Source organism: Miniopterus schreibersii (genome assembly GCF_964146895.1).
Source record: "Miniopterus schreibersii genome assembly, chromosome: 1".
NCBI lineage: Eukaryota > Metazoa > Chordata > Mammalia > Chiroptera > Miniopteridae > Miniopterus > Miniopterus schreibersii.
Genome location: NC_138101.1, coordinates 144,137,945 through 144,163,460, shown reverse-complemented (window position 1 = coordinate 144,163,460; position 25,516 = coordinate 144,137,945). Strand labels below are relative to the sequence as shown.

Here is a 25,516-nt window from a genome sequence, read left to right as displayed (position 1 = left end):
TCTTTGTATATGCTAGATATTACTCCTTTGGTGATTTGCAAATGCATTGCGAGTATCTTCTGTCATTCTGTCAGCTATCAAGGTATTAACTTTTTCTGTGTGTTCTCAGTTGACACAAATCCTTAATTCTTATGTAATCAAATTTAGAAGTTTTTTTCCTTATGGCTCATGGCTTCAAAATGTTGTTTAAGAAATCCTTCTTGCCCCCAGGTCACAAATAGATTCTCCTACATCATCTTCTATTAACTTTATAGTTTCCCATTTCATGTGTTGATCTGTTTATAGCCCATCTTTTTATATAGGGTTAAGTGGGGAGATTGTTTTATTTTATTCTATATAGTGAGTCACTGGAGACCATGTCATCTATTAAACAGATTTCTCTTTTCCTATTGATCTGTGGTGCCAATTTTATTATATACTAAGTTCCCTTCAATATTAGGGTCTGTCTCTGACCCCTCTATTTTGTTTCATTGGTCCTATTCTTGCATCAACAACCTACTGTTTGTGTTAGTGTGGTTTCTGTAGTTGATCTAAGGGTCTGTTAGGGCAAGACTCTCCTCTTTACTGTTACCCTTTAAGGATGATTTTGTTATCCGTGGATATTTCTTAAGGGGAAGAAATCTGGGACATGTTTTGGAGGTGGAACTGTGTTTACGGCAAACCTGGCGATACTTTTCCAGATTGGCTCCTAGGTTTTGTACTTTGTTTAGGAAGATCCTCCTCATCCCAATGTTATCTAAATATTCTCTAATATTTTATTTTAAATCTTCTATAGTGTTATTTTAATAGTTAGATATTTAACCTGTAGAATTTATTTTTGTATAGGTATGAAGTTGGGATCTAACTTTATTTTATTCCAAGGGTAAGCTAGTTTTTCCAATAATAGATAGTCTATTCTTTCCCCACTGATTTGAAATACTTCCTTTATCATAGACTGAAATTTGATATATACACAGGGCTGTTTCTGGGTTCTCCTTGGTTTATGGAAGGTTTTGGAATCCAGAATGTGTTGGCAAGAATGGAAAAGCATTGGATGCCTTTGAGAAGGGGAATAACAGGTTGAAGGGGTGGTCACAGAATTCACTGACCAGCCAGCCCGGTGTGTGTGAGATGAACTGGTGAGAGGCAGAGGAAGCTGGGAGAAAGATGTTACTGAAAGACAGAGTGGGAAGGAAGGAAAGGTAAAGAACTCATCCTCGCTGGGTTCAGAGGGGAGTGATGGCAGATGAGGCTCTGAGAGGAATGTACTTTTCAATGCTGGGTTACCTGAGGCCAAGAGGCTGTTGGCAAAAGGCAGGTCCTGGCCGCCCCATCAATGGGAGCCAGTGAACAATCCCCAGACACAGCCAGAGGCAGAGGCCTCGGGGACTCATCTCCTCAGGGACAGGGGTGCTGAGTGAAAGGAGCTTAGTCCCTGCCCCTTTGTGCAGAGGCAGCTGCAGTTTCCACATGAAGGACTTCTGGGGGCAGGGAGAGAGCATCAGGTGTGTACCAAGAACAGGGGTTTAGCTTAAACTGTATGTTCATTTAGAGACACACCGGATTAGAAGGGGATGAGGCATCCCTCGCTCGGTCTGCCGACGTCTCTCTGCCTCCCACTCCTTACCTTTCCAGCCCAGTTCCCAGTGTCTCCACACTGGAGTTCTCTGTCCCCCTCCTGTCCCATACTGGAGTTCACACTGGACAATTTAGCACTAAGCTCAGCCCCTTCCCCCCTCACGAGATCACGAATTCTCCGTGTTTTTTTCCAAAACCTGCCCTGAGCCTTCAGCACCCAGCTCGGCACACAGTAGGCACTCAGTAAGTGCGTGCTGGTAGAATGTCCACTCAGCTTGCTATTGCAGCAGCTCCAACCTGGGTCAGAGGCTATGGAGAAGGTGCGAAACTTCCACCCACCTCCTCTCCAGTTTGATTTCATTTAACTACAGTGAGGCTCTGCTCTTGAGGAGTTGGTGCACACCAAGCAAATCCAAGGATCAGAGAGCTAGATTGTCCACGCACTGCCTAGGGTGGATGGAGCACGGTGGGCTGTGACATTTTGTGGCTGGGCTCCTCCAGTGAGAATAAGATCAAGGTCCAGGGTTTGAAGAATGCCCTGGAGTTTGGGGCTTGCTCTAGGCTTATTTCATGGGGGAAGGGCTGGGGAGTGGAGAGAATGTGGAGACAGGTGGGGTCCTCAGGGAGAAGGTCCCCTGGACCTCACCATACTCCTCACCCTGTCACTTTTAGGACACTGATGTGCTGTGGGTTGGGTTGCCCACCACATCAGTCAGCATTGCCTTCTAGAAGTTCAACTCTGCTCATGTCACTCTCCTGCTCAAAAACTATTGATGGCTTTCCATTGCCTGGAGAATAAGTGAATTTAAAGCATGGTCTTTGAGGGTCACAACTGTTGGGCCCTAATGTATTTTCCAGGTTTGTTCCTTCACAAAGTCTCCCCTCTCTCTGCCCAACTTCCACCACCCACTGTGTCCCACTCTCTACCTGCGCCCACCCCCATATCTCCTCCCATACAGCTCAGTACCCTGACGCCAGACCACTTGTATACCTGAGCATGCCGTGCCCTCTGGCCTCCCTATGCTTGCTCATGCTGTTCCTTTCTCTTGTTATGCCTTTCCCATCTCTCATTAGCTACTGCAATCTTATCCAAAGTCGAATTCAGATGCCACCTCCTCCATGAAGCTTTTTCAGGCCCGTTCTTTCCCTTCCCAGCTAACATCCATTTTTCATCTTCTGTGCTCTCTGGTCAGTTATTAGCTCCGTAAACCACAGATGTTTACAAATGTGAAGGATTTACATTGATCCTCCTAGGATATCCCTGTTAGCACAGGAGACTCCCACCTCTGAGCCTCTGAGAGGTTGGAAGCATTTGGCTCCCATGATGGGCTGTCAACAACTTCAATCCTGGGATTTTCTCTCTTACAGTGTATGCAGTAGGTACTCACTAAGTGTGTAAACTAAATTGAATTTAGTAAAGTCCACGGAAGGGTGTGGGTGCTGAATCTGTCCTTGGCAGTTGGATAGATGTCAGGGGTAAGGAAGGACACGGGCTGCATGGGGTCCAAGCCAAGGCCCTATTTCCCCTCTGGAGGGCCTGGCAGACAGAGGGGATAGGGTGGGGGCTTCCTCTACCTGGCACAGGAAGAGGTCCCTCAGATACCATCAACCAGGTTCCATCCCTGTGCTTGAGCCCAGTCAGCCCTGTGTTCAGATTTCACCCTCAGTTTCATAAATGTACTTTAATCTGTGGGCCAGAAAAGCCGGTTGTGGGGCCCCAGGCGATAGCTCAGGCAGGAAACTCCCACTATACCCAGCTGGGCAGCCGAACAGGTGAAGCCACCTCACCAGGCCCCCTAGTGAGCCAGCCACCAGGCCAGAGATAGGGATCAGTTGGGTGGGGCAGGAGCATCCTCTAAGCTGCCTTGAGACCCGGCATATGCTGGGCACACCCTCTCTCTACCTGGCCTCCCAGCAGGAAGGGCTGGGGGCACTTGCCCTTGACCAACTCTTTCCAACAAGGATTTGGGCAACTATTTTCTTTCTTTACCCTCTAACTTTAGGAGCCCTAGCCATAGTCCCTGCCTCCTATAAGGTCCCTGCCCACAGCTCCTGTGGTTCTGAGCCATGGGACTAAGTAGAGTTAAAAAGGCAGGCACCCTCACCCCAGAGGGGCATCCCAGAGCCAGGACCTCGATTAGCTGAAGAGTGAGGGCTTATCTGAAAATTGTGAGAGTCAGCATCCTCTTCTTGCCACGCTCTGTTCCCACAGCTGGTTATTTTGAGCTTCTAAGGGCAGCAGACTGTTGACCCAAGGGCCAGAGCCCCTGCTGGTCCCTGCATTTCCAAGATCTGAAGACCTGAGGGTCCCTTGATACTAAGAGGCCTACTCTGGGCTACCTATCTGCTTACCCACCTTAATCCCTCCCCCAGCAATCCTGGCCAATGCTAAGAGGCATCCAGAGGGTGGAGCTCTGAGTCAGAGTATAAATTCCCAGTCTCACCACCCAGCTGGAGAGCCGCCACAATGCTACAGAGGCAGATGCCCGCCTGGGTCCCCCACTACCTGCCAGACCCATGCCAAGCAGAAGATGGCAGACCCTTAGCCACCTGTGCCTTGGAGGTAAGGAAGCAATGCTGGGTGGGTAGGGCCAGAAGCTGAGGGCAAGGAGACTGGGGGCACTGTGGACTCCAGAGACCTGAAGCACCTCTGCTGGGGCAGCTCCCACCTGGTACCTGGAGACGTGTTCGGCCCAGTTGGGGCTAGGGCTTTGTGGTTGCCCTGGCTGTGGGTACCCACGGGCTTGACAAGATGCCACGGAGTGGCTCAGGGCCATCCTGGACCAGGCCAGCAGCCAGGTAGACAGTGCTCAGCACTGCCGGGAGTGGGTCCGTATTTGGCCTATCCCAGCAGCGAGCAGGTATTTACCCTGTGGACATCCTAAACTGCCATGCTATGTGAGCATGTGGTGTGATGTCTAGTGAGGATGGGCAACATTGCTAACCTGTCACCATTGACCAAGGAGCCTCCCACCTGGGCCTGTGGTTAAGACTCGTGGGTATCTCCAACTTCTCTCAGGATGGCAGGAGGACCAAGGTTTATGGTCAGATTGCCACGGCTCTGCACCAGTCCTGCCTTGGCTTTCCTATCTTATCTCACTCTTCTAATTTGCTATAGGCACGCCATGCCAAGGACTGTCAGCAGCAACTTATTTCTCATTACCTTCCTCCAGCCCACGCTAAGTCACTGAATGAGATGTGTGATGCCTGAAAGTGTCTTGTCCTTTGGAGTGGGAGATGGAGACCCTGCTCAGTCTCCAAGGAGCCCAGGAGGGGAGCTCAGTGCTGCATGGTGCCGGTGCCCTGCTGTCCTGGCCAGAATAGACATGGCCTTCAGGGGTGTACCCATGTTTCCCCACAGCCCTTGGGGAAACTTTAGTTAGCAGCTAAATACCCCTCACAGGTATCCTAGGAAGGCCAATATAAGGCCTTCGCATTTGTAAACATTTATGATTTACAGAGCTAATAACTGACTAGAGAGTACAGAAGATGAAAAAAGGATGCTAGCTGGGAAGGGAAAGAGTGGATCTGAGAAGGCTTCATGGAGGAGGTGGTCAACTCTTGCTTTTCCCTCTCTAGTGTTACTGAGCTTCCAAGAGCATGGGCTGGGCTGTGGAGTCCCTCCACAGGAGGGACAGAGCTTACCTCAAAGTGGGGAGTGAAGCAACTGAGAACTGCGCCTGTTCCTCTCAGGTCCTGGAGGGTCCATGACTCAGAGTTGGGACTTTTTGCCCTGACCCCTCACCTAGCCTGGATAGTAAAAAGGAAAACAGCCATAGTGGCTCCTTGCAGGTGACCCCTGGTCTGGGATGTTGCTCAGATTAGCTGGGAAATGTTCTGAGGTCCCACAGGGTCTCCACCTCAATGGTCTCCTTTTAGGAAGGGCCTGTGCATCCTGGAAGCTATCACTAGGCTGGTCTGAGCTCTGACACAGGTGTCGAAAGGAACTGTTGGATCCACCCAGCTCTCTGGGAAGGAGGAGATGGCATCACCAGCTGGACCTGCCCTGAGCAGCCCTGGGGAGAGGAGTTCCCACAGGCTCCTGTCTTCCCCTCTTTAGCACCCAGACCTTGTGGGCTAGTTTGGTGAGGGTACACCTGACCTTAGGGTGGGCGTCAGACCCACCACTCCTGACACATAGTTGTCAGAGCCTTCTCCCTACTCCCATCCTTACCTGGGAGCCTGGCCCTGAGTGAATATCTGTGACTAAATATTCATCTGACTAATTCGTAGTGGTAGCTAGATTCTTGGAGTGTAAGGAGAGTCTCGAATTAGGAGTTGAGGGTTTTACTCCTGCCTCTGCTAAGAACTAGCCTAAGGCTGGTTTGGTTCATTCATGGTGAAGGCCAGCTTCCAAGTGGCTGGAAATTGTGCTGCCCTGCAGTCAAGGAGACCTATACCTAGTCCTGTCACTTCTGGGGCATATGACCCTATGCGAGATGCAGTTTCTCTCAGCTCAGTCTTCTCTGCAAAGCCAGCACAACAGCACCTTCTTCAGAGCAGGGTTGCAGGGCTGGATGAGAACAGATGCAGTACACCCATCTGCAGGACCTGGAGTCAGGACCTGGCACACTAGAGGAGGGTAATGCATTGTGTTCTCCAGCCTCCGGCCAAAGGGCCATCTATAAAGTGACGGGGTGGGAAGGGGTAATATTAGAGTGGGCATAATAGCCACTCCTGAGAGTCAGGGGGCTACATCTTTTCCATATGAGCCAACAAATGCCCCCTGTCCTGAGGCGGTCTGGAGGGAGATGAAGGCCTGGCGAGATCAGCCCCAAGGACCAAGGCCAGGGAGGAAGCCAGAGCAATGTGCCAGCAGCCTGAGAAATGTTGTCCCAGAAAACTCCTCCCCGGTCGTCCTCCCCACACAGTTGCTAATGTGTCTTAAACTCACCTCTGTACTGTTTGCCAGAGTCCCTGCCTGGTGTTCCACCACTGAGTGCTCCCGAGTCCTCCCCCCAGGACCCTCCAACACCCCATAAACCACAGGATTCATGCCTGTCCCTGCTCCAGGGCTGCAGCCCAGCTGGCACAGTGCCTGGCCATGCCTGTCCTTAGGTATTTAAACTTTCACCCTGATAGCCAGCCAGGGCATCCTGTCCTAGGGATGGGCTTGTCCAAGTCCCTGAAGTGCTTACCCTTAGCATACCATAAGCTACCCATACACTTGTTTTTTTGTGTGTTTTTTTAATATGTCTTTATTGATTTCAGAGAGAGGAAAGGAGAGGGAGAGAGACAGAAACATCAATGATGAGAGAGTCATTGATCGGCTGCCTCCAACAGGCCCCCCACTGGGGATTGAGCCCGCAACCCAGGCATGTGCCCCGACCAGGAATCGAACCCCGATTGCCTGGATCCTAGGTCGACGCTCAACCGCTGAGCCACGCCCGGCCAGGCTACACTTGGTTTCTTAATCTCACTGGTTTCTGGTTCCCATCTACAGAGTCACAGACACTGTGTTTTGTTCTTTCACATCTTTCTCCTGTGTGTCAATTACCTCTGGGTCCATGAATTTTCGCTTATCTCTAGCACCACTAGAGCATAATTACATCAGGAGCAAAATACTCATTTTAAGCCAAGAAGGTCATTTTTCATAGTCCTGATTCTTGGAATCATCTGGGCCCAAGACCTGAGTCCCCTGTTCCTTCTGCCTTCCTCCCTTGGCCCTCTGTACTCTCTCCATGTTCGGAGATGTTTGGGTTTGCTCAGTGGCTAGAGCATTGGCCTGCAGACTGAAGGATCCCGGGTTCGATTCCAGCCAAGTGCACGTGCCTCTGTTACAGGCTCGATCCCTGGCCCTGGTGCGCAAGCGAGAGGCAACCCATCGGTGTGCCTCTCTCACACCTGTGTCTCTCTCTCTCCTTTCTCTCTCCTCTCTCTCTCCCCTCCACTCTCTCTGAAAAGCAATGGAAAAAATATCCTCAGGTGAGGATTAAAAAAAAAAAAAAAGAGCAAAAGACGAAGGAAGAGGAGATGAAGGCAAGTAGCACCTGTCTTCGTGTTTGCCAAGGGCCACTTTCAGGTGAGGTGGCAGGATACTTGTGGTTATGAGAATTGGAACTGGATTCAAACTTGGGCTCCTCTGATTCTAGGCAAGGGCCTGAAGTCCAGACTTAAGCTCAGATTCTCCATTTGTGCAGTGAAGCTAATAATAACTGCTTCATGGGGTGTGTAGGGTTTGAGCAAGACAAAATGTAGACATTACATACACAACACTTAACAGATGTCAGACACTCAGAGGGTGGTCGCTGATGTTATTGTTGCTGAGTTAGAGTAGAAAGGAATGGTCAGCATCATTGGAAGCTGTCAGGGTAGATGGCAATAGGGATCTCTTCCTGGAAGGCAGGGAGACCTCAGGTGATGTCCTCTGGGAAACTGCAAAAGCTCGCTTCCTTCCAGAGAAGACACAAGAGAGCTGGGCAGGGCCAAGGGCAGCCCCTCCTGGAGTCAGGAGAAGGGTAGTGATGGCCGAGAGGACCAGGGCTGTGAGTTCAGAGCCCTTTGACACTATGAAATGTCCCTGAGGACTGACCCCTGCCTGGCTGAAGTCTTGGGTGGCTCCCCACTTGGAGGCCTCTAGTTGCCCTCTGAGAAAGTGGTCCAGTGGGAACAGGCTTTGCCAGAACTACTCTCCTGGGTGAAAGCTGACTCCTCCTTCCTCACCAGATCAGACTATGATACCACTCTGCCCAGGTGCAAGTGAGAAGTAAGGAACCCACTGCACCCAGAGCGGGTCTGGCCGGAGGCCACAGCCATATTTCTAAAACCAGAAGAGAAGTAGTCTGTGTGGCCTTTGGCCCGAGTTACAAAGCTCAAAACAGAATCCTGTTAGAGCAAGTTATTGACTATGAAGATTTTCAATATTTCAGAGTTAATCTCACCAAAGGAATCCTTAAACTATAGATGACTGTCAGATTGGCTTTTATTCTAACTTGGAGGCAGCTGTTGGGGAGAGAGGAAGAAGAGACCCTAAGATTGACTTATATATCTACCTGCTTACATATCTAAGCAACAGCCTTCCCAGTCATCATTCTATTGTTGCTGGCTAGAATTAAGCCCCAGAAGAGGATGGAAGAACCGGCATCAAAATGGTAACAGTTCTCATGACAAGTAAAAAATATTGTAACTATGTGTGGTCATGGATGTTAATTGAACTTATTGTGGTGATCGTATTGTAATATATAGATATCTATCTATATATCAAATCATTATGTTATACACCTAAAACTAGTACAGTGTTATATGTCAGTTATATCTCAGTTTTTAAAAAAAATATGTCAACATCTCTATTACAAAGGTCTGATGAGGATTAGAAATGAAGAAAAGTGTCTGACAAATAGTAAATATTCAATAGATGCTGCTATTACAAATATTATCATCTCTGATAATAGCCAAGGCTGACGAGATATCCTTGGACAGTCTGAGTTGAAAATAAAATAGTTATAATATTAAAAAAAATTTTTAGCCCGGCTGGCCATGGCTCAGTGGTTGAGCCTTGGCCTAGGATCCAGGGGATCATGGTTCGATTCCCAGTCAGGGCACATGCCCGGGTTGCGGGCTTGATCCCCAGTGGGGAGCCTGCAGGAGGCAGCTGATCAATGACTCTCTCAACATTGATATTTCTGTCTCTCCCTTTCCCTTCCTCTCTCTGAAATCAACAAAGGTATATTTTTTAAATTTTTAAAAAATTTTTAATGATAATGATCATTTTTTAGTGGTAAGATTACGGGGACTCTCTTTCTTCATACTTTTGTTTTTCCCAAACCCCAATATTATTTTAAAAAGAGAAGAATCGCATCCTCTTAAAAAGATGTAAGGTGATTTTAGCAACATAGAGTGGACTTCGTGGTGTGTAAAGGTTCTAGTTCAGAGGCCTCTATAAATACTGTCATTTGGTGAGTTGGAGGATTCCAGTGGCATCTGCCGTGGGCATGGGCTGGGAATGAACTAGAAAAAAGACTCATCTAGGCCTGGGTAAAACTTTCAGGGAAAGGGCTTCAAATCCCGAGGTTCAAACAGGAAAGTCATGAACAGGCATGAAGCTGTCCCTCTTCCAGAGTGTGCTGGCTCAGAGTGTGGTTAGGAAGAAACCCCTCACCTTCGTACCTGGGGTCCCCTGGAGACCAGAAAGTCCTTCAGGGCCCCGAAATGCGGCTTGACTGTGGGGAGGTTCTTGAGTCCAGGCAGTGGGAGCCTGTGGCCAGCTTGAGCTGCTCTCTCCGCCATGGCCACCTGCCATCATTGCCTGGATAGTAAGCCCACTGTCTTCTTAATCCACAGGAGGGGCTATCTCCATGCTACCTGCTAACCGTGAGGGTCATTCGGATGAAAAACGTCCGGCAGGCTGACAGGCGTGAGTATCTTCCTCTCCCTTCCCTCCTCCTTCTCTGCTGGGGCCTGGATGGAGACAGGCCCTGGCTGAAGAAATGGTCAGGTGTGTGTGTGTATGTATGCGTGCACGCACGTGTGTGTGTGTGTGTTTTACATTCAGATTGTATTTCAGACTTTGGGGTTTATACTGATTTGCAGGCCCCTCCCACTAGCTGTAACCTTGGCACTACCGTGGTGCCCTGGCATCTGCCTGTGTCCAAAGGCACTGTTCACCTCACTCTCTCCTCCCACTGCCCTCTCCCTAGTATCCATTTCCAGGAGCTCCAGCTTCTCCCACATGGGCAATCCTTGCTTCTGCATGAGTTTAGGGGTTGTTTGGTGAAGGAAAGGAGAGGCCCTCAGACATCATGGAGCCAGCTGCTGGCCTAGTCCCAGTGCTCCTTCTCAGGAACTGGATCCCATATTGGGTTCTAGGGACCATGCCAGAAGCCCCACAGCCCTCAGTTCTGCAGTTCAGCCTCATGGAGTGGCTTGACTCACCAGGGCTGTTTATACAGTGTTTTCTTGCAGCCTTAACTTTCCCTTCATCCCAGCCCCTGCAGCATACCTAGGCCATGGGGGCCCAGGGCAGTCTTTGGCTTCAGGAAGAAAAGATAGCACCTGGGTGGGCAGGATGCTCCCCCCATACCTGGCTTTGGGGTCACATTTCAAGAGACCAGGAGAACCAAAAGCCCCTCCCTATGCTTTCCTCATCTTCCCCCATCCAGAGAGAAAGCTTGGCCCTCAAGGATGGGAAAGCTCAGTGGTAAGGCCCCACTGCTGAGGGGGTGTCCCCACTCACTGGAATGGCCCAACAGCCACCAGGGTTCCCCAAAGCTTCATTATACTTCCACTGCCTTGGGATTCAACTCAGAGGGGCAGAGAATGCACAGAGCCATGATATTGAGTATACTTTTTAACAAGGGGAGACATCTCTGCCAAAAGTGGTTATAGATAGTCATAGAATATGACATTCTAATCTTGTCAGTACAGAATTAAAATTCAGAGAAGGACACTGAAAACTGCGAGTAGCTAAGGAAGGCTGCACTGGGGGCCTGAGTCTGAGAGGGGCAGGCTGTGAGCATCCAGAGGCCCATGGAGCCCAGGCTGGGGAGGGACCATCCTGAAGGAGAGAGAGGAGTGTATCCCCACGCACCTGCTGAGGGCCAGCTAGGGCCAGCCGTCCAAACACCATTTGATCTTCCCAACAACCTGAGGTTAGTGCTGTGAGGCCCATTTTGCAGATGAGGGTTAGTGAAAGTGCTCAATCCCAGGTCTGGAGAGCTGGGGAGTAGAGGGAACAAGCCAGGAGAAGGAGGCTGGCGCTAGTGGTAGACGGAGAAGAAGCCAGGCAGGCAGGCAGGCAGGCAGGCAGGGGAGAGGTTGGATCTAAGAAGCCAGGCAGGCAGGCAGGGGAGAGGTCGGATCTAAGTGATGGGGTGCCAGAGTTCTCGAGGAAGGGACTGTATGACCTCCCCAGGGATCCTATGCAGATTATGCAGGAGCACAGGTGGGGAGCGGCTGAGACACTTGCTGGGAAGCTGTAGTGCAGGGAAGAATGTAGAGGGTGGAGAAGGGAGGAAGCCATAGAGAAAGCAAAGGGATCAGGCAAGATTCAAACCAAGTCCCCTGGATCACCAAGGAGTGCCCAGAGCCCATTCCAGCAGGAGCAGTTCTAGGCAGCATCCACTCCTCCCCAGGTATGTCTGTCCCAGCCCTGCCTGGCCTTTCTGTCTTCTCCCTGCCACACCCCTCACCAGAGGTAGTGGGATGGAGGCGCAGACAGCCAGAGAAATGGGCTGAAGTTTGGCTCCATCACTTCCCCCTTCCCCACATGAGCCTTGGCACCCAGACTGCCTTTTGAGGGTACTTAGTCCCCTTTGAGCACCCCTCGTTGTTTAGTTTTTTTCCTTTCCCTTGAGAAATCGGGTTAGGGGCATGCATGGTGTTTGGGGGTGCCAGTCCGGTCACTTTGTATCTTGTCTCCGCAGTTGTCACAGGCTGGGCTCTTGCTGCCTTGTCTGGTGAGGCTTGAGACTAACCTGATGCCTTCTAGGCCCTGGTTATCCTTGCCCCAAATCACTCCCTTCTGACTTGGATCAAAAGCACGTTCCTCTCTCGCTCAGCTTTAGTATATGTCTGTTTCCAACAGTTCAAGGAGCCTGAAAGAGATGAGATTGAGGGACAACACCCCTGGTCAGGGAGTGTGCCGCCCAGACCTGGGCCAGAACTGGGAGGGAGTCCGCCCAGAAACCTTCCAGCTGTCAAATGCTTTTATTATTCTTGGGAAAATAAATTAAAATGCAAACCAGCACCCCAAGGGATGTGAGGCAGGTGTTTGTAGAGGTATTAGGGAGACTGTGTTCCCAGCACCTGTAGAGATCGTTGAGTCATTTTTGCCACCCCCTTTCAGGAAAAGATACACGCCATTCAGATGACCAAGCCTTCTGTCACCTATCTATGCCTAGGAAATCCCCTGCAGTCCCTGAAATCCTCAGAATTGGGTCACCGTTGTTTAAACATTATTCTTCATTACAAACACACTGTCACTGTCCTTGCAATCAGCTAATGACACCTGCCCCAGATTGCCACCTGAGCCCGACCGGATTTCCTCCATCATCCCTCCCTCCCCAGGATTACCTCTTCTTTGGGCTGCATTCTCCCTTTTCCCAACTTTTGGAGGTGGAGGTGGGAACAGCTCTCCTTATAAGGACTGAAAAACAAACTAATGTGTCAAGTGTGGGTGTCTGATCAGCCCTGTCTCTTCCAGGCCCAAAATACTGAGGTTTTATTTATAGGTTTAATGGGAGAATTTTAGGCATGGGCTGATGATAGGGAAGGGCTTTTAGGGGGAAAGGAGCCTTTATAGGGTCTATTATATTGTGTTAAGCAAACAGGTGTGGAGTTGGTGAGGTTGCTGCCTGTCAGCTTCTAGTGTACAGGAGGCAGACCATGGAGAATGTTACAGGTCCAAGAGAAGGGTCAGTGTCCAGAAAAAGCCACAGGAGGGGTCCAGGAGGACTGAGCAGGCCCTAGGGAGTCTCCCTGTGGGCAGAGGGATTAGACACGCCAGCTCGCTTACCTGTTGCAGTGACTCAGCCCGGAATTTCTCAGGTACCGATATAGCCCAATAGCAGGAAGTTGGGCTTTTACATTCCTTCATTTACTCAACAAATATCTCGTAAGTGCTAACGCATGGTCTTCCTGGCCTGCCTGTGTTCAGGGTGCAGTGCTAGCTGGCACTCTGCCAGAAGAGCACAGGGCTCTGGGCAAAGAGGGGCACCTGGCCCAGACTCGGGGCTCAGGGAAGGCTTCCAGAGGAGGTTCCTTCTGAAACCCAGAGGGGCTACACAAGGGAAGGGTGAGGTGAAAGTGGAAGAGAAGGGTAATCTAGACAGAAGGAATGACAAAACAGTATGACACCTCCTGAGACCTACAAGTGATTGGGTTTGTCTGGAGTCTCGCACAAGCTTGAGCACATGTGTGCATCTGTGTGAGCATACACATGTTGTATGCATGTATCTGTGGCAGTGCAAGAAAGGAGAGTGGGCGGGCTGGAGAGACCAAAGGAGTTAAATCTACTCAATACAAGAATCAAGGACAATACTTGGTGTCTGGCCTGGACAGCTGAGTCAGCAATGAGGATACCAGGTTGGGCTCAGAGGGGATGATGGGAATGATGAGGTCATTTTTTTAAAAATCCTGTTGGGTTTCGGTCATTCTTTGTGCCTGGATTAAATGATGATTATGACATGTAAAGGACAGTGTCATCTCACCTTTATTCAATGGGAGGAGGGCTGTGAATTCCAGTTCACTGAATGGTAAGCCCTCAGAGATTAACCAGACACTGAGGATAAAATCAGAAGCTAGGGATGCTTGTGATGCAACCCCTGGTTATTAACTCTGGTAAAGTTCTCAGTGTAGTGGCAATGTAGGAATAAGTCATTCTGGGGTACACTTCTGGTTCCACTCTCACAGGACATTATTAACAATCGTAAACTAGTTTGGATCAGTCCCAGCAGTACAGGACTCCCATGTCCACACCAGCTTTACCTTCTAGAGGGCTCTCTGACACTGTAAACTATTGCTTTTTCTCATTTTCAATGTATCTGGTATGAACCCTGGGCATTAGCCCAGCATGTCTCCAAGAGAGCGCCAAGGGCAGTCATGGCACCTCTTCCTCCCTCCTCCCATGTAGAAGGGAAGGAGGGAGCCAGGCTGGGTTGCTGTTTTTCACCTTATGCTTTCCGGTGCTCCAACCAAAAGACCTGAGAGGCCTTCTTCCACTTTGACTGGACCTATTGGAATCACAGCCCTTGTCCCTTCTCCAGAGTACCTCCAGCATCAGCACACTTGGGTTGTTCATTTCAAACAAACAAAAAAAGTATATGGCTTCAGAAGTGAGGGTTTCTTGGGCCACACACCTCATGTTGGAAGACCAGTGTAGGTATGAAGAGCCCAGCAAGTTCAGTTGAGACATTGAGTCATATGAAGATGGTGGTTCCTGCTTCTAGATCCTGCTGAATAGGTCACTCACAACAGACGGTGCCCCTTCTAATCCCTGTTTCTCCTCAGCCCAGAGGAAGAGCTGAGCCCTACTTTGGTTTCCCTGGTGCCTTGGGTTAATGCAAGAGGTAAACTGGACCTTTTGGGGCTGATCCTCCAGATCTTTCCCTGGCAGAGAGAACACTGTTCAGCTATGCCTTGTCCCAAACCAGAGAGCCAGGGTGCTTCTTTAAAAAAAAACAACAAAAACAAACAAACAGTTTTTATTGATTCGAGAGAGAGAGGAAGGGATAGGGTGAAGAAGATAAAAACATCGATGAAAGAGAAACATTGATCAGCTGCCTGTCTCCTACTGGGGATTGAGCCCCTAACCCAGGCATGTGTCCTGACCGGGAACTGAACCAGCAACCTCTTGGTGCATGGGATGCTCAACCAACTGAGCCATGAGGACTGAAAAACAGTCTGGGCACAGGTGCTTCTAATAAGAGCCAAAGGCCATTTGTGTCCATGAGAACAGTCAGTGAGACCTGGGTCCCCCTCTGTGAAACATTTAGCCTGCAGTCTGTGACCTTCTCAGGGTTCTGGGACAAAAATCTCTGGAGAGTCAGACTCATGAGTCAGGAGAGGACCTGAAGCTAAGACAAGGCCTTCTTGCTCTAGAAGCGACTTGCCTGAAGTTCCCTTCTGACGCCGTACTCTCTCCTCTCTGGACCTGGGTTGGCACTTCACCCTTCCCCCCCACCCTTGTCTTCATTGGACAGTGAGCCAGACGGACTGCTATGTGAGCCTCTGGCTGCCCACCGCTTCTCATGAGAAGCTGAGGACTAGAACCATCTCCAACTGCCCAAACCCAGAGTGGAATGAAAGCTTCAACTTCCAGATCCAGAGCCAAGTGAAGGTGAGATGTGGAGGACTGCACCTGCCTGCCCTGCCTGCATTTCTATTCCCCTCCTTTCCTGCTTGTCCTCTTTGGTTATGTGTCCTTACGCCCATTTGTCTTTCTTTCTACCTACTTGTCCCCCTATTGACCTGTCTTCCCACTCACCCATTCCTTCCAGCCTGTCTCATATTTGTCTTTCTGAGTCTGCTTATCCTTCCACCTCCTTTCTTATCTCTCTTGTCCTTCTACCTAATTGTTTCTGGAACTGGGTGTCTCCTGCTCCAAAAAGAGTGTGTTTCCAATACCTTCCAGAACATACTCCAAGCAGGATAATACACAGAAGAGGAGATCTATTCTAATCACTAGGTTCCAAGCCAGTCTAATTCCATCTAGAGGGCTTTCTCTACCTTAAATTCTTTTTAGATTGCTTTTTTATTTCTAATTTCTTGGGTGTGTGTTCTTTCGTTTGTTGATTTATTTCATGATGTTGGTCTTATTCAGATATATGGGGACTCTAAATCGAGTTCACATTTCCTTGCGGGAGAATTCTGCCTTGAACACCCTGAGTTGTGACAGCCTCAGCAGAGTGCTTCTTAGGAGAAATTTGGCCTCTTCATGGAGGCATTGACTGTCTGAATGCTTGAGACCTGGGAGCTCTATCCAGTTTACTGCTTTCATAGTTTAGGCATGCTTTTCCATTTCTGGTTCATGACAAGTACTTTTTACATTTATTGTTTTAAAAATATCTACCATATACATGGTTTTGGCCAAAGAAAAGGATTTCAATGTGGGCTCAACTGGCCATCTTGAAATCAGAATTTGAACTTCCTTTGTCTAAAGATCTAGGGGGCTATTGGGTTGGTTCTAGGACATACCTGGGTTTCTAGTAATTACAAGGTCAACAGATCTCATTCAGTTGCAACCCCCCAGAACCGCCTCATGCCCACCAAATAGGGATCAAAAAAGCAAACCCAGGTTCTACCTACATCTCCCAGGATCCTTAGAACAAGAGGCCCCAGAGGTTAATCCATGTCACCTGAGACCATTGACCTCAGAGTTCAGTCAAATGATGGGGTAGGTGCTCAACTCTTGACATGCTGCCTTTGGACCCTCCATGAGGTCTCATTAGGAGCTGATGAGCCAAAGAATGAAGTTCCACCACCTCACCCTAACCCCATCAAGTATCAGAATGCCTATGATTTTTAGCACATCACTTCCCTGGAGTGTTAAGATGTTAGCTTCTCTAATCTGGGTTTTCTAACACCACAGAGACTGTGTTGAGCTCCTGGGGCCCCAGTGCTGAGCACATTCTATATCCTGGCAGGAGTCTTGCTTGCTCTGCCCTTCTGTCCTTCCTCCAGGTAAAATGAAATCCCTCACACTTCACAGGCTCTTGCCAAGCTTGCCAAATTATCCAATAGGGGAGTCAGAGCAGACGGGCAGGAAGGCTTCAGAAAGTTGGAAAGGATGGAGTAGGCACTTTCCTCTCTAATTCCATTTCCCTACAAATGCCTCTCACGCCTGAGCAGGGACATTTGTATGGTCCCTGTCCCTCAGACCACCTCCTTGCTAGGACTGAGGTCAGGCCCCTTGTCCTGGGAATGGGTCAATGGGTTGATGCAACCATTGTAACCAGACTTGTACCTTGCCTTCTCCCCTAGAATGTGCTAGAGCTGAGCGTCTGCGATGAAGACACAGTGACACCAGATGACCATCTTTTGACAGTTCTCTATGACCTCAAAAAGCTCTGCTTCAGGAAGAAAACCCATGTGAAGTTCCCACTCAATCCAGAGGTGAGTGCAGCTGCCAAGCCCCTCAGCCTCCTGCCTCAAGAGGAGCATCTGGTCATTCCCGTGAGGCCTTTGCGCAGGCTCCTCTCTGTGTAACAGCCAAGTCAGAGAAAGATAACTGCTGATTCAAACCCCAGTGCTAATGCTTATTAGCTTTATGACTTTGTGGATATTATTTAATTCCTCTGAGTTCTTTTCCTGGTCTATACAATGGTGATATTAGTACCTATTGCACAGGGTCATTGTGAGATTTAAATGGGAAAACATGACTAAGGCACCTAGCACTGGTCACAGTACAGAATGGAGATGCAATAGTGTTGATTCCGTTTCCTCCGTTCCTCTCCTTGGTGTCCTGCTGCTGGGCTATCCCCAGAGGACAGAAGACAGAGGAGAGTAAAGGAGGGCAAATCTGCAAATCAGAGAAAGTCAGAGCTGGAAAAGACTGGGATATTCTAGATTCACTCATTCAACAAATACTTGAATGCCCACTGGGAACCTGTCAGGGTACTGGCATCCCTGCCCGCTCCTGGCTTACACTTCAGTGGGAAAATTAAGGTCCAGAGAGTCATGACTTGCCTGAAGTTACACAGTAAGCGCTGTAAAGGGATAGGCAGGGAAGGGGCCCCTACCCTTCAGAGTTGAACTTTCTGGGGGCAATATCGCAGCTCTTCCTTGCCCCTGGCACAGCCCTTTGGGAGGGCAGGAGAGTAATGGGGGTAGATGAAAGGGAAATGTTCTGGGGCAGAAGAGTTTGCATGCTGGGACTGGGGGTCATCTCCATACCCTGCCCCATGGGTGGTCAGTGATGTTCTTGATGTCAAAGACTTGGGGACAGCAAGAGGCAGAGGGAACAAGAAGGGCCAGGAGCAGCTCCATGTTAGCAGGACAGCTTCGTGGGAAGGATGGGGCAGATTCAGAGGCTCCTGGGGCAGCTCACAGTTCACAGCTGCTTCCCTTCCTCCCCTGCAGGGCATGGAGGAGCTGGAGGTGGAGTTCCTGCTGGAGGAGAGGTGAGTAGGCCCCAGCTCCTGAGGGCTCCCCCAGGGTCCTGACCCCCTGAGTTGCATTTTAGAGCCTGGTCTGCTTTTTGCTATCTTGTCCTCTTCCACTCTCTCCCCTGGCACTCACCTCAGACTCCTCACTGTATGTTAGAATCACTGGGAAATTTAAAATACTGTAGGTGCCTGGGCCTCGTTCCTACTCATCCTGTTCTACTGGCATCAGTATTGCTTTAAAGATCAAATACTCTGGCCAACTGCCCTCCCTTGGCTCCCCTGCATTCCTGAGTTGCCTGTAGGAAGAATTCCTGCCACCAGCGATCAGGCCTATTGAAGCCAGGCTGAGAAAGAGGTCAGGACCAAGGCGTCTCTTGCTTGACCCAGAACTGTTAGAACAAACTCCCCCAAACCTTGGCCTAGAGCAGAGGCTGCTTCCTGTCCCCCCTGCAGCCCACTCTGGAACCAAGTGAGGGGGAGGCCCTGACCCAACATGTGGGGTTATTTCTCATCATGTTTAATTAGAAGAATGATCCAGGGTCCTGGAGGTCTGACTGTGCTGGGGTCTCCAGTGGAAATGGGCCACAGAGCTGGAGGACGGGAAGGACAAGAGGACAAAGAGAGAAGGAAGAGAAGGGGTGGTGAGGGAGGGCAGCAGGTCCCCTGCCCAAGAGGACAAGCCTGGCCCAGGATGACAGTGTGCCTTGTGATGGGGCAGCTGGCTGTTCCCCTCTTTGTAGCCCCGGCAGAGCTGAGGCCCCTGGATTTATGATCAGCCAGGGACAGGGAAGACAAGAGAAGTGTTCTAGAACAACAGGGCATGTCACATTCCACTCAGAGAGTTCTCTGCCAGGGGCTCTTGGAACTCCAGCAAGTCCTCAGATAATGTCTCAACATCTTTTGTCATTTTGTTATAATGATGAGATGATATAGGAACTTAACTCTTGTTTAATTCTATTGGCCTGTGTTAAAATTGGTTTTATTACACATCATTTCACCGCAGTCCCAAGTACCTATCGAGGGCATTAACTGAGGCATTACTGTATTTGAGGTCCCTCATTTTCCATCAACAGCTGATTGACAACTTAGATTCAATTTTGTTTCACATTAAAGAAAATCTGGTCTCTCTTCTCCAGATCTTGATTTGACAGGAATTGGGGGGGGGGGGGGGGGGGAGGATCCTTGGCTGAATTAGAAAGCGGCTTGCAACATGAAATATGTCAAAATTGGTACTAAGAGTTGATCTGAAGACACAATCATCTTGGGCTTAGGTGAACTGCTAAGTGTGACCATGGAGACTTATGTTCTGGGCTTTATAACACAAGGACATTTCTTGTTCACCAGGCCCCTTTCTGCCTGGGTCAGAACCGTTTCTTAAACGCATAAATGAAATAAAGCACAGAACAGAGAATGGGTCAGTTTCTCTACCAAAACTGTTTACATCTGCTCTAGGTGGTGGCCTGGGCTTTCCTGCAGCCTGTTTAGCCTCATAACGCTGTGCTTCGTCTGGTTGGACATAAAGAACAGTTATTCTTTAAGGACAAAGAAAAGAAACTCCTCTTCTACTCCTTCTAACCTGTAAATCTATTTTTTTCTGGACGTTCTATTTAAAATGTTAGGCCAGTTTTCTCCTTGACAATCTACACACCTGAGGTTTCTTAAGCCAATATTTTTCATGAGGACCAGGAGGCTCTGCTATCTCATTATTGACCCTGTTTCGGCTTTTTGTCACCTTTGTGTGAAATCAGAAGTGACATAACTGACCAAGAGTTCTCATTTTGTTTTCCAGTCCCTCTCCACCTGAGACCCTCATCACCAATGGCGTGCTGGTGGTAATTGTCCTTTCAGGTTCCCATAACTCCAGAGGCCACATGTGGCCGCTGCTCTCAGGGGAACAGATTGTGGGAGAGAACATTAGGCCCAGCTTGGGGTAGCTGGGACATCAGTCACCCTGGCCCTGCATCCCATATCCCTCAAGATGATACCTCCTGGGAACCTCCCCAATAAAAGCCCACTAGGAGGCAGCCTTCTCCCAGAATCAATCTCAGTCCCATCTCCCCCCAACCCCAATCTCTCTATGAGAACAAGTTCAGTATTAGAAAGAGTTTCATAATTCAGCTGTTGATATAGCCATTTTAATTAGATGCATCGAAAACCCCGGGATTCAAAATCTCTCCCCCAAAGTCAGTCTTTGGGAGTTTGTGGCAAAGGAGTTTGACCCACCTCTGCTTCCTGAGAAGGCTATTCCATTGGAAGTTACTCTCTTTGAAAGCCCAAAGAGGAAGTTTCCCTCGGGTTTCACCCCCGATCTGCACTGAGAACATGAGCCCTGACAGAGCTGAGCCCCAGATTTTTCAGGAGATCTTCATTTTCAAATATTTGATCTCTGAGTAAGGTGACAGGACTTGCTTAGGTTCAGAAAATGCAGTTCCGCCCCCCGCCCCCAGCTTCCCAGGTAGGTCACACAGAGTGGGGCACGGCTTGTGCTTGGGATGACCCTGGCTTCTTTGTTGCAGGCTCGACAAGTCTCCTGCCTGGAGGTTCATGCAGAATCCAGAAGGCAGAGGAAGAATAGGAAAAGTGGGTCCTTTGGCTGCCTCTGCCTGCTGGGGGGAGGGCTGCTTCCCAACCCTGCCAGCACCAGAACTGGCTGTTCCAGGGCTGCCTTGGGCTCAGCTGAGGAGCCAAGAGCTTGGTGGGAGGTACCTTGGGATCATCTCACCACCAGGGGTTGTGAACCCCTATCTCCCCACCCCCACCCCTCTATGAGGAACATGCTCTTTCAGGCACCTGCATGACCCTCAGAGCCTCCCAGGTGTGACGAGCACCCTGGGTCGGGGTCAGTGGCACAGTGCTACCCATAGTGGTCCGCACCCTACCCTGCCACACCAGGGGTTTGCTGGATCTGACCAGGTGCAGTGGTCAGCGCTGGGGTGGGCGGGCACTAACAATGCCCAGGGCCCAGAGGGCCCTTCCTCTGTCCAGATGACAATTCATAGAGTCCTAGCATTTGGTAGCTGGCAGAGGCCTAAGAGATCCACAAACATAAGGCTCCCCAGTTCATCGTTCCACCTCATGCTCCCATGCAAGGACTTCCAGCCCTGTCCCAAGAGAGGGGAGCAGTGTGGCCCCACAGACATGGGTGAGGAAGGTAGGAAGAGGCCACCACCCCAGACTGGGGGTATGGTGAAAGCTGCTTTTACTGAGTAGGAGGTGACTTTGAGGCACCTCCCGGAGAAGCAGAGCCCAGGAGGACTAGTCCGGAGGACTCAGCATCTCAGAGGGTTTTCTGGGGACCTCATTTGTCAGCCTCACATGCAAGCCTTTTAGAATGCAGACTCCTGGGCTGGTCCTGTCCTACAGAATGAGACTCTCTGGGGCATTTTAACCAGTGCCCCAGGTAATTCTAAACCCCTGTCCTGGGCACCTCCAGCTATGCTTTTTACTGGGCCAAGTTGGGATGGGGGGAGTAAGAGGCTTTTGGGAGGTCTCAGCCCTCTTGTCCTCTCTTCCAGGGAAGGACCTCCTGGTAACAGTGACGGAGTCCTTCGAGCACACCCAGCGCATCCCACAGAGCCTGGAGTCCTGCTGCCCAAACCTTGCCTACTTCCACTACCCCAAGTATTTCCAGTCCCGGATGCACGTAGACATGGCCAGAAGCCAAGGGAGCTGTGGGGTACAAGGCGGCATGAGGGGGTGGTGTGGGCGACTGGGTCAGGTGGGCTGCCAGGGGAGCCCCTCACCCCCACTCACAGAACCACCCCTCCTTCCAGCTTTGCTGCTGCGGCTCGCACAAGAGGAACAACGTTGTCAACCAGCCCCTGGATTGCATCACTGATGGCCAGGCGGTGACCCTGCCTGCGGTGAGGGCTTGGGTCTGGGAAGGGGCCTGAGCGGCTTAGCCTGGAGCTGCTGCGGCAGGGATATGGGAAAAGCCTGGGGGCGGGGCGGGGAGGGTAACTCACGCGGTCTCTCAGGCAGATAGAGGAGTCGGTGGGGTAGGAGATGCTGAGCTGCAGTGTGGAGCCAAAGAGTGTGTGGAGGCCGAGTTAAGGACGATGAGGGGTCATGCCCAGAAGAGGGTGTGGGATGGAGCATGTGTGTGACATGTGTGCGTGTGCCTGTGTGCATGTGAGCATGCCTGTAAGCATGTAGTGTGTGTGCGTGCCTGCGTGCGTGTGAGCATACGGATGTGTGCACACATGTGAGCTGAGTCAAGTCAGGGAATGGATAGTGTGGTAACTCTGCATTTCTTTGGTTGGGATCACTTGGCTCTGAATCATTGCCCCTGACAAGTTTTTCTCTCATGTTCCAGGGAGAGAACTGTGAATTACACGTGAAGTCTACACCCTGGTAAAGTACCCTCTTTCTGACTGTCCCTCTGATCTGTTCATCCTAGGGGCTGGGAGGTGGTGTCTCAGTGTGGTTTTGATTTGCATTTCCCTGATGCCTAATGATGCTGAGCATCTTTTCATGGGCTTATTGGCCATTTGTTTATGTTCTTTGGAGAAATGTCTATTCAAATTCTTTGCTCATTTTTAAAGTGGGTGATTTGCCTTTTATTTTAAGTTGTAGGAGTCCTTTGTATATTCTGAATACAGGTCCCTTGTCAGATATATGATTTGCAACTATTTTATTTTATTCTGGTGGTTATCTTTTTACATTCTTGATGGTGTCCTTTAAAGGATAGACATTTTAAATTTTAGTGACTTCCAACTTATCTATTTTTTTCTTTTATTCTTGTTCTTTTGTTGTCATATTTAAGAAACCATTGCTTAATCCAAAGTCATGAAAATTTATTCCCATGTTTTCTTCCAAATGTTTTGTGGTTTCTCTCATAGTTAGGTCTATGATTGATTTTGAGTTAATTTTTATATAGTGTGACACAGGGGCTCACCTTCATCCTTTTGCATGTGGGTTTCCATTTGTCTCAGCATTTTTATGGAAAAGATTGTTCTTTATTGAATTGTCATGACACCCTTGTCAAAAATCAAGTGATCATAATTTCCATTTCCAATTTGATTATCCCTCTGCCCTTAGGATATTTAACCCCTCTAAGTCTTAGTTTTTCTCCTCTGTAAGTTGGAGCAATACCAAAAGTACTGACCATTGTTGGTTGCTTTGAGGATCCAATGGGAGTTTGGCAAGTGATATTCAGCAAATATCATCGAGTGTTCTGATTATCACTGCTCTGTTATCCATGCCTGTTGAGGTCAAGGAAAGAGTTATTTTTCTCACAGCTGCATCTGCACCCCATGGTAGACATGGAAGAATGTGAGGGAAAAGCTCCCAGCCCTGCCATCAAGGAGGTGTGACCTTGTTAGTGACTCAGATCACTAACCAAGAAATTGTCAAGGTCCATCTGCAAGGAGTCACTGAGGGGCTGGGCCTTGGAGGATGCAGGGACGTAGGTGGGCAGAGGAAGGAAGCGTCCAGTGAAGGCAAGGGCCTGTGCGAAGGCTCAGCACCAAAAGTGCTCCTGAGCTCTGGGAGCCGATGGGCTGTCCTAGGAAGTAGCTGGAGGTGAGGTTGGACAGATCACGTAGGGTCTTGGATGCCAGGCTGGGAACCTGGACTTGTTCAGGACAGGAATGTGATACAAAGAGGGCAGGCGCTGGTCACACTACAGCAGCTTCTGCCCCACCTGCCTTGCAGACCTGGGGGGTGACATGGTGACATCAGGGAGGTAAAGGGTTTTTGTCAACTGCACACACACATAGGATGATTATTATTCCAGGAGCAGGAAGAGCATAAGGAAGAATGTGAACTCCAGGAGAATGGGCCTGTGATATATCAGGCTCAGAAGAGCCCTTACTGTAGAGCCTTGTCCAGGGAGAGTGCCAGAAGGATCTCAGGGCCCCCTGTCACCATGTCTGGCCTTGGTCTATAGAAAGTGCCTGGGGGAAGCCTTCCTGGACCTTCCAGATCTTGCTGAGGAGGCAGAGGGCTCAGTGAGTCCCTGATTTTATTGAGTACCTGCTTGCAATGCACCATCTAAAGTTTTGGGGCCTTTACATTTGTTATCTCATTAAATCCTGAAGACAGTTGGGAGTTAAGCACAATTAGCCCCATTTTATAGATGAAGCAGAGACTCTAAAGCCACATCTTCGCCATGGAGGTGGAGTCTGCAGGCCTGCTCACCCAAGATCCTCTGTCCCCATAGTCCCCAGACGTTGGACGTGCGGCTGGGCTACAGCCTGTGCCAGGAAGAGCTGGAGTTCCTGGAGAAGCGGAAGGTGGTGGTGGCCAAGGCTCTGAAGCAGGTGTTGCAGCTGGAGGAGGACCTGCAGATGGACGAGGTGGGTAAGCGGAGGTGAGCCACCTGGGCTCAGGGCCGGCTCTGAGCTTGTCCCTCCAACACCAGGCCCTAACGTCTGCCTCCCCAGCCCTTGCTGCCCAGCTGCCCCGACCACTGCCTCTGCTGGTTGCTCTTAGTGCTAAGGTCCAGGTAAGGGCTCTATTGGGCACGATTAGTTGTGTTTACAAGGGGAGGGTAGAGCAGAGTGGGGAAAGAAAGCAAAAAGCACTAAAAGATCCTGAGGTGACAGAATGGCCTCCTCTGCAAGCCTGGAAAACACGTGATGCTCCACCCCCTCCCACACCTTCACCCACAAGGCCCTAGGACTTTCATCTTTCAATTCTTCCTTCCCCCAAAGTATGCACACACATGCACACATCCAGAAAGAACAGCGGGCAGAAGCTGGAGGAAAGCAGCTTCCACTCGCAAGGCCAGCTGTTTCCCATGGAACAGACAATGGAGCGTTTGTTAGAGCCCTGCCCCCTCCCTGTGAGGACTCAGGCCCACAGTCCCCTGGACAGCAGGTCAGTCCTCCGAGCGTCTGCCTTCCGAGGCCGACCATAGGTGTGGATGGAGACCTCGTGCCCAAGGAGGGCTGTGCCAGGGTGTTAGCCAACAGAAGCATCTTAGTCTCTGCTCAAATGAAAACAGAATAAGTCTTGGCAAAGAGCCCCCTCCTCTCATCTTTAGGGAAACACACCAAGGGCATATATAGTAAACCTATGTCAACCCAGAGGTGACAACCCTGCCCCATCCCACTTCAGAAATTTATTTCCTCTTGCTCTTACACATATGGTACATATTAGGCACCTACCATGTGCCAGGCCTGATGCCCTCACCTCACATCAAATCCCTCTATAGAAGAAAATCAATTTGTAACCATTAAGGAATGAGATATAAGCTGGGTTATTGAGCTAACTACCCAGGCCCCTGTACCTCCATTTCCTCGTGTGTTAGCTGAGGGCTAGACTAACAGTGCTAGAAAGACCCCCTGACTTACCAAACCCGTGTAATCTTCAGAGCCCTTGACTGACACCAATTGTTGGGCTTGGAGCTAAGGTCTAATTCCAGACCTACCGGGTAGCCAGTCACTCTGTGAAAGGCAATGTTCAGGTCCCTT

The 25,516-nt window shown here is 49.8% G+C and overlaps 1 protein-coding gene across 2 annotated transcripts in view; it reads left to right on the top strand.

Moving 5' to 3' along the window:
* PLA2G4E (phospholipase A2 group IVE) overlaps positions 1 to 25,516 on the top strand; it is a gene marked incomplete at both ends in the record, with an annotated part of 58,993 nt that overhangs the window by 21,396 nt on the left and 12,081 nt on the right. The window contains 11 exons of one of the 2 annotated variants that reach the window (XM_081153744.1): positions 4,025 to 4,120; positions 9,838 to 9,910; positions 15,195 to 15,331; positions 16,975 to 17,106; positions 18,073 to 18,113; positions 19,888 to 19,930; positions 20,615 to 20,678; positions 21,614 to 21,774; positions 21,872 to 21,961; positions 22,414 to 22,451; positions 24,262 to 24,397. In XM_081153744.1, coding sequence (XP_081009870.1) covers positions 4,025 to 4,120; positions 9,838 to 9,910; positions 15,195 to 15,331; positions 16,975 to 17,106; positions 18,073 to 18,113; positions 19,888 to 19,930; positions 20,615 to 20,678; positions 21,614 to 21,774; positions 21,872 to 21,961; positions 22,414 to 22,451; positions 24,262 to 24,397 — 1,011 coding nt within the window. Of the gene's footprint in view, positions 1 to 4,024; positions 4,121 to 9,837; positions 9,911 to 15,194; positions 15,332 to 16,974; positions 17,107 to 18,072; positions 18,114 to 19,887; positions 19,931 to 20,614; positions 20,679 to 21,613; positions 21,775 to 21,871; positions 21,962 to 22,413; positions 22,452 to 24,261; positions 24,398 to 25,516 lie in introns of those variants that run through there. The other variant, XM_081153743.1, reaches the window with a different exon arrangement.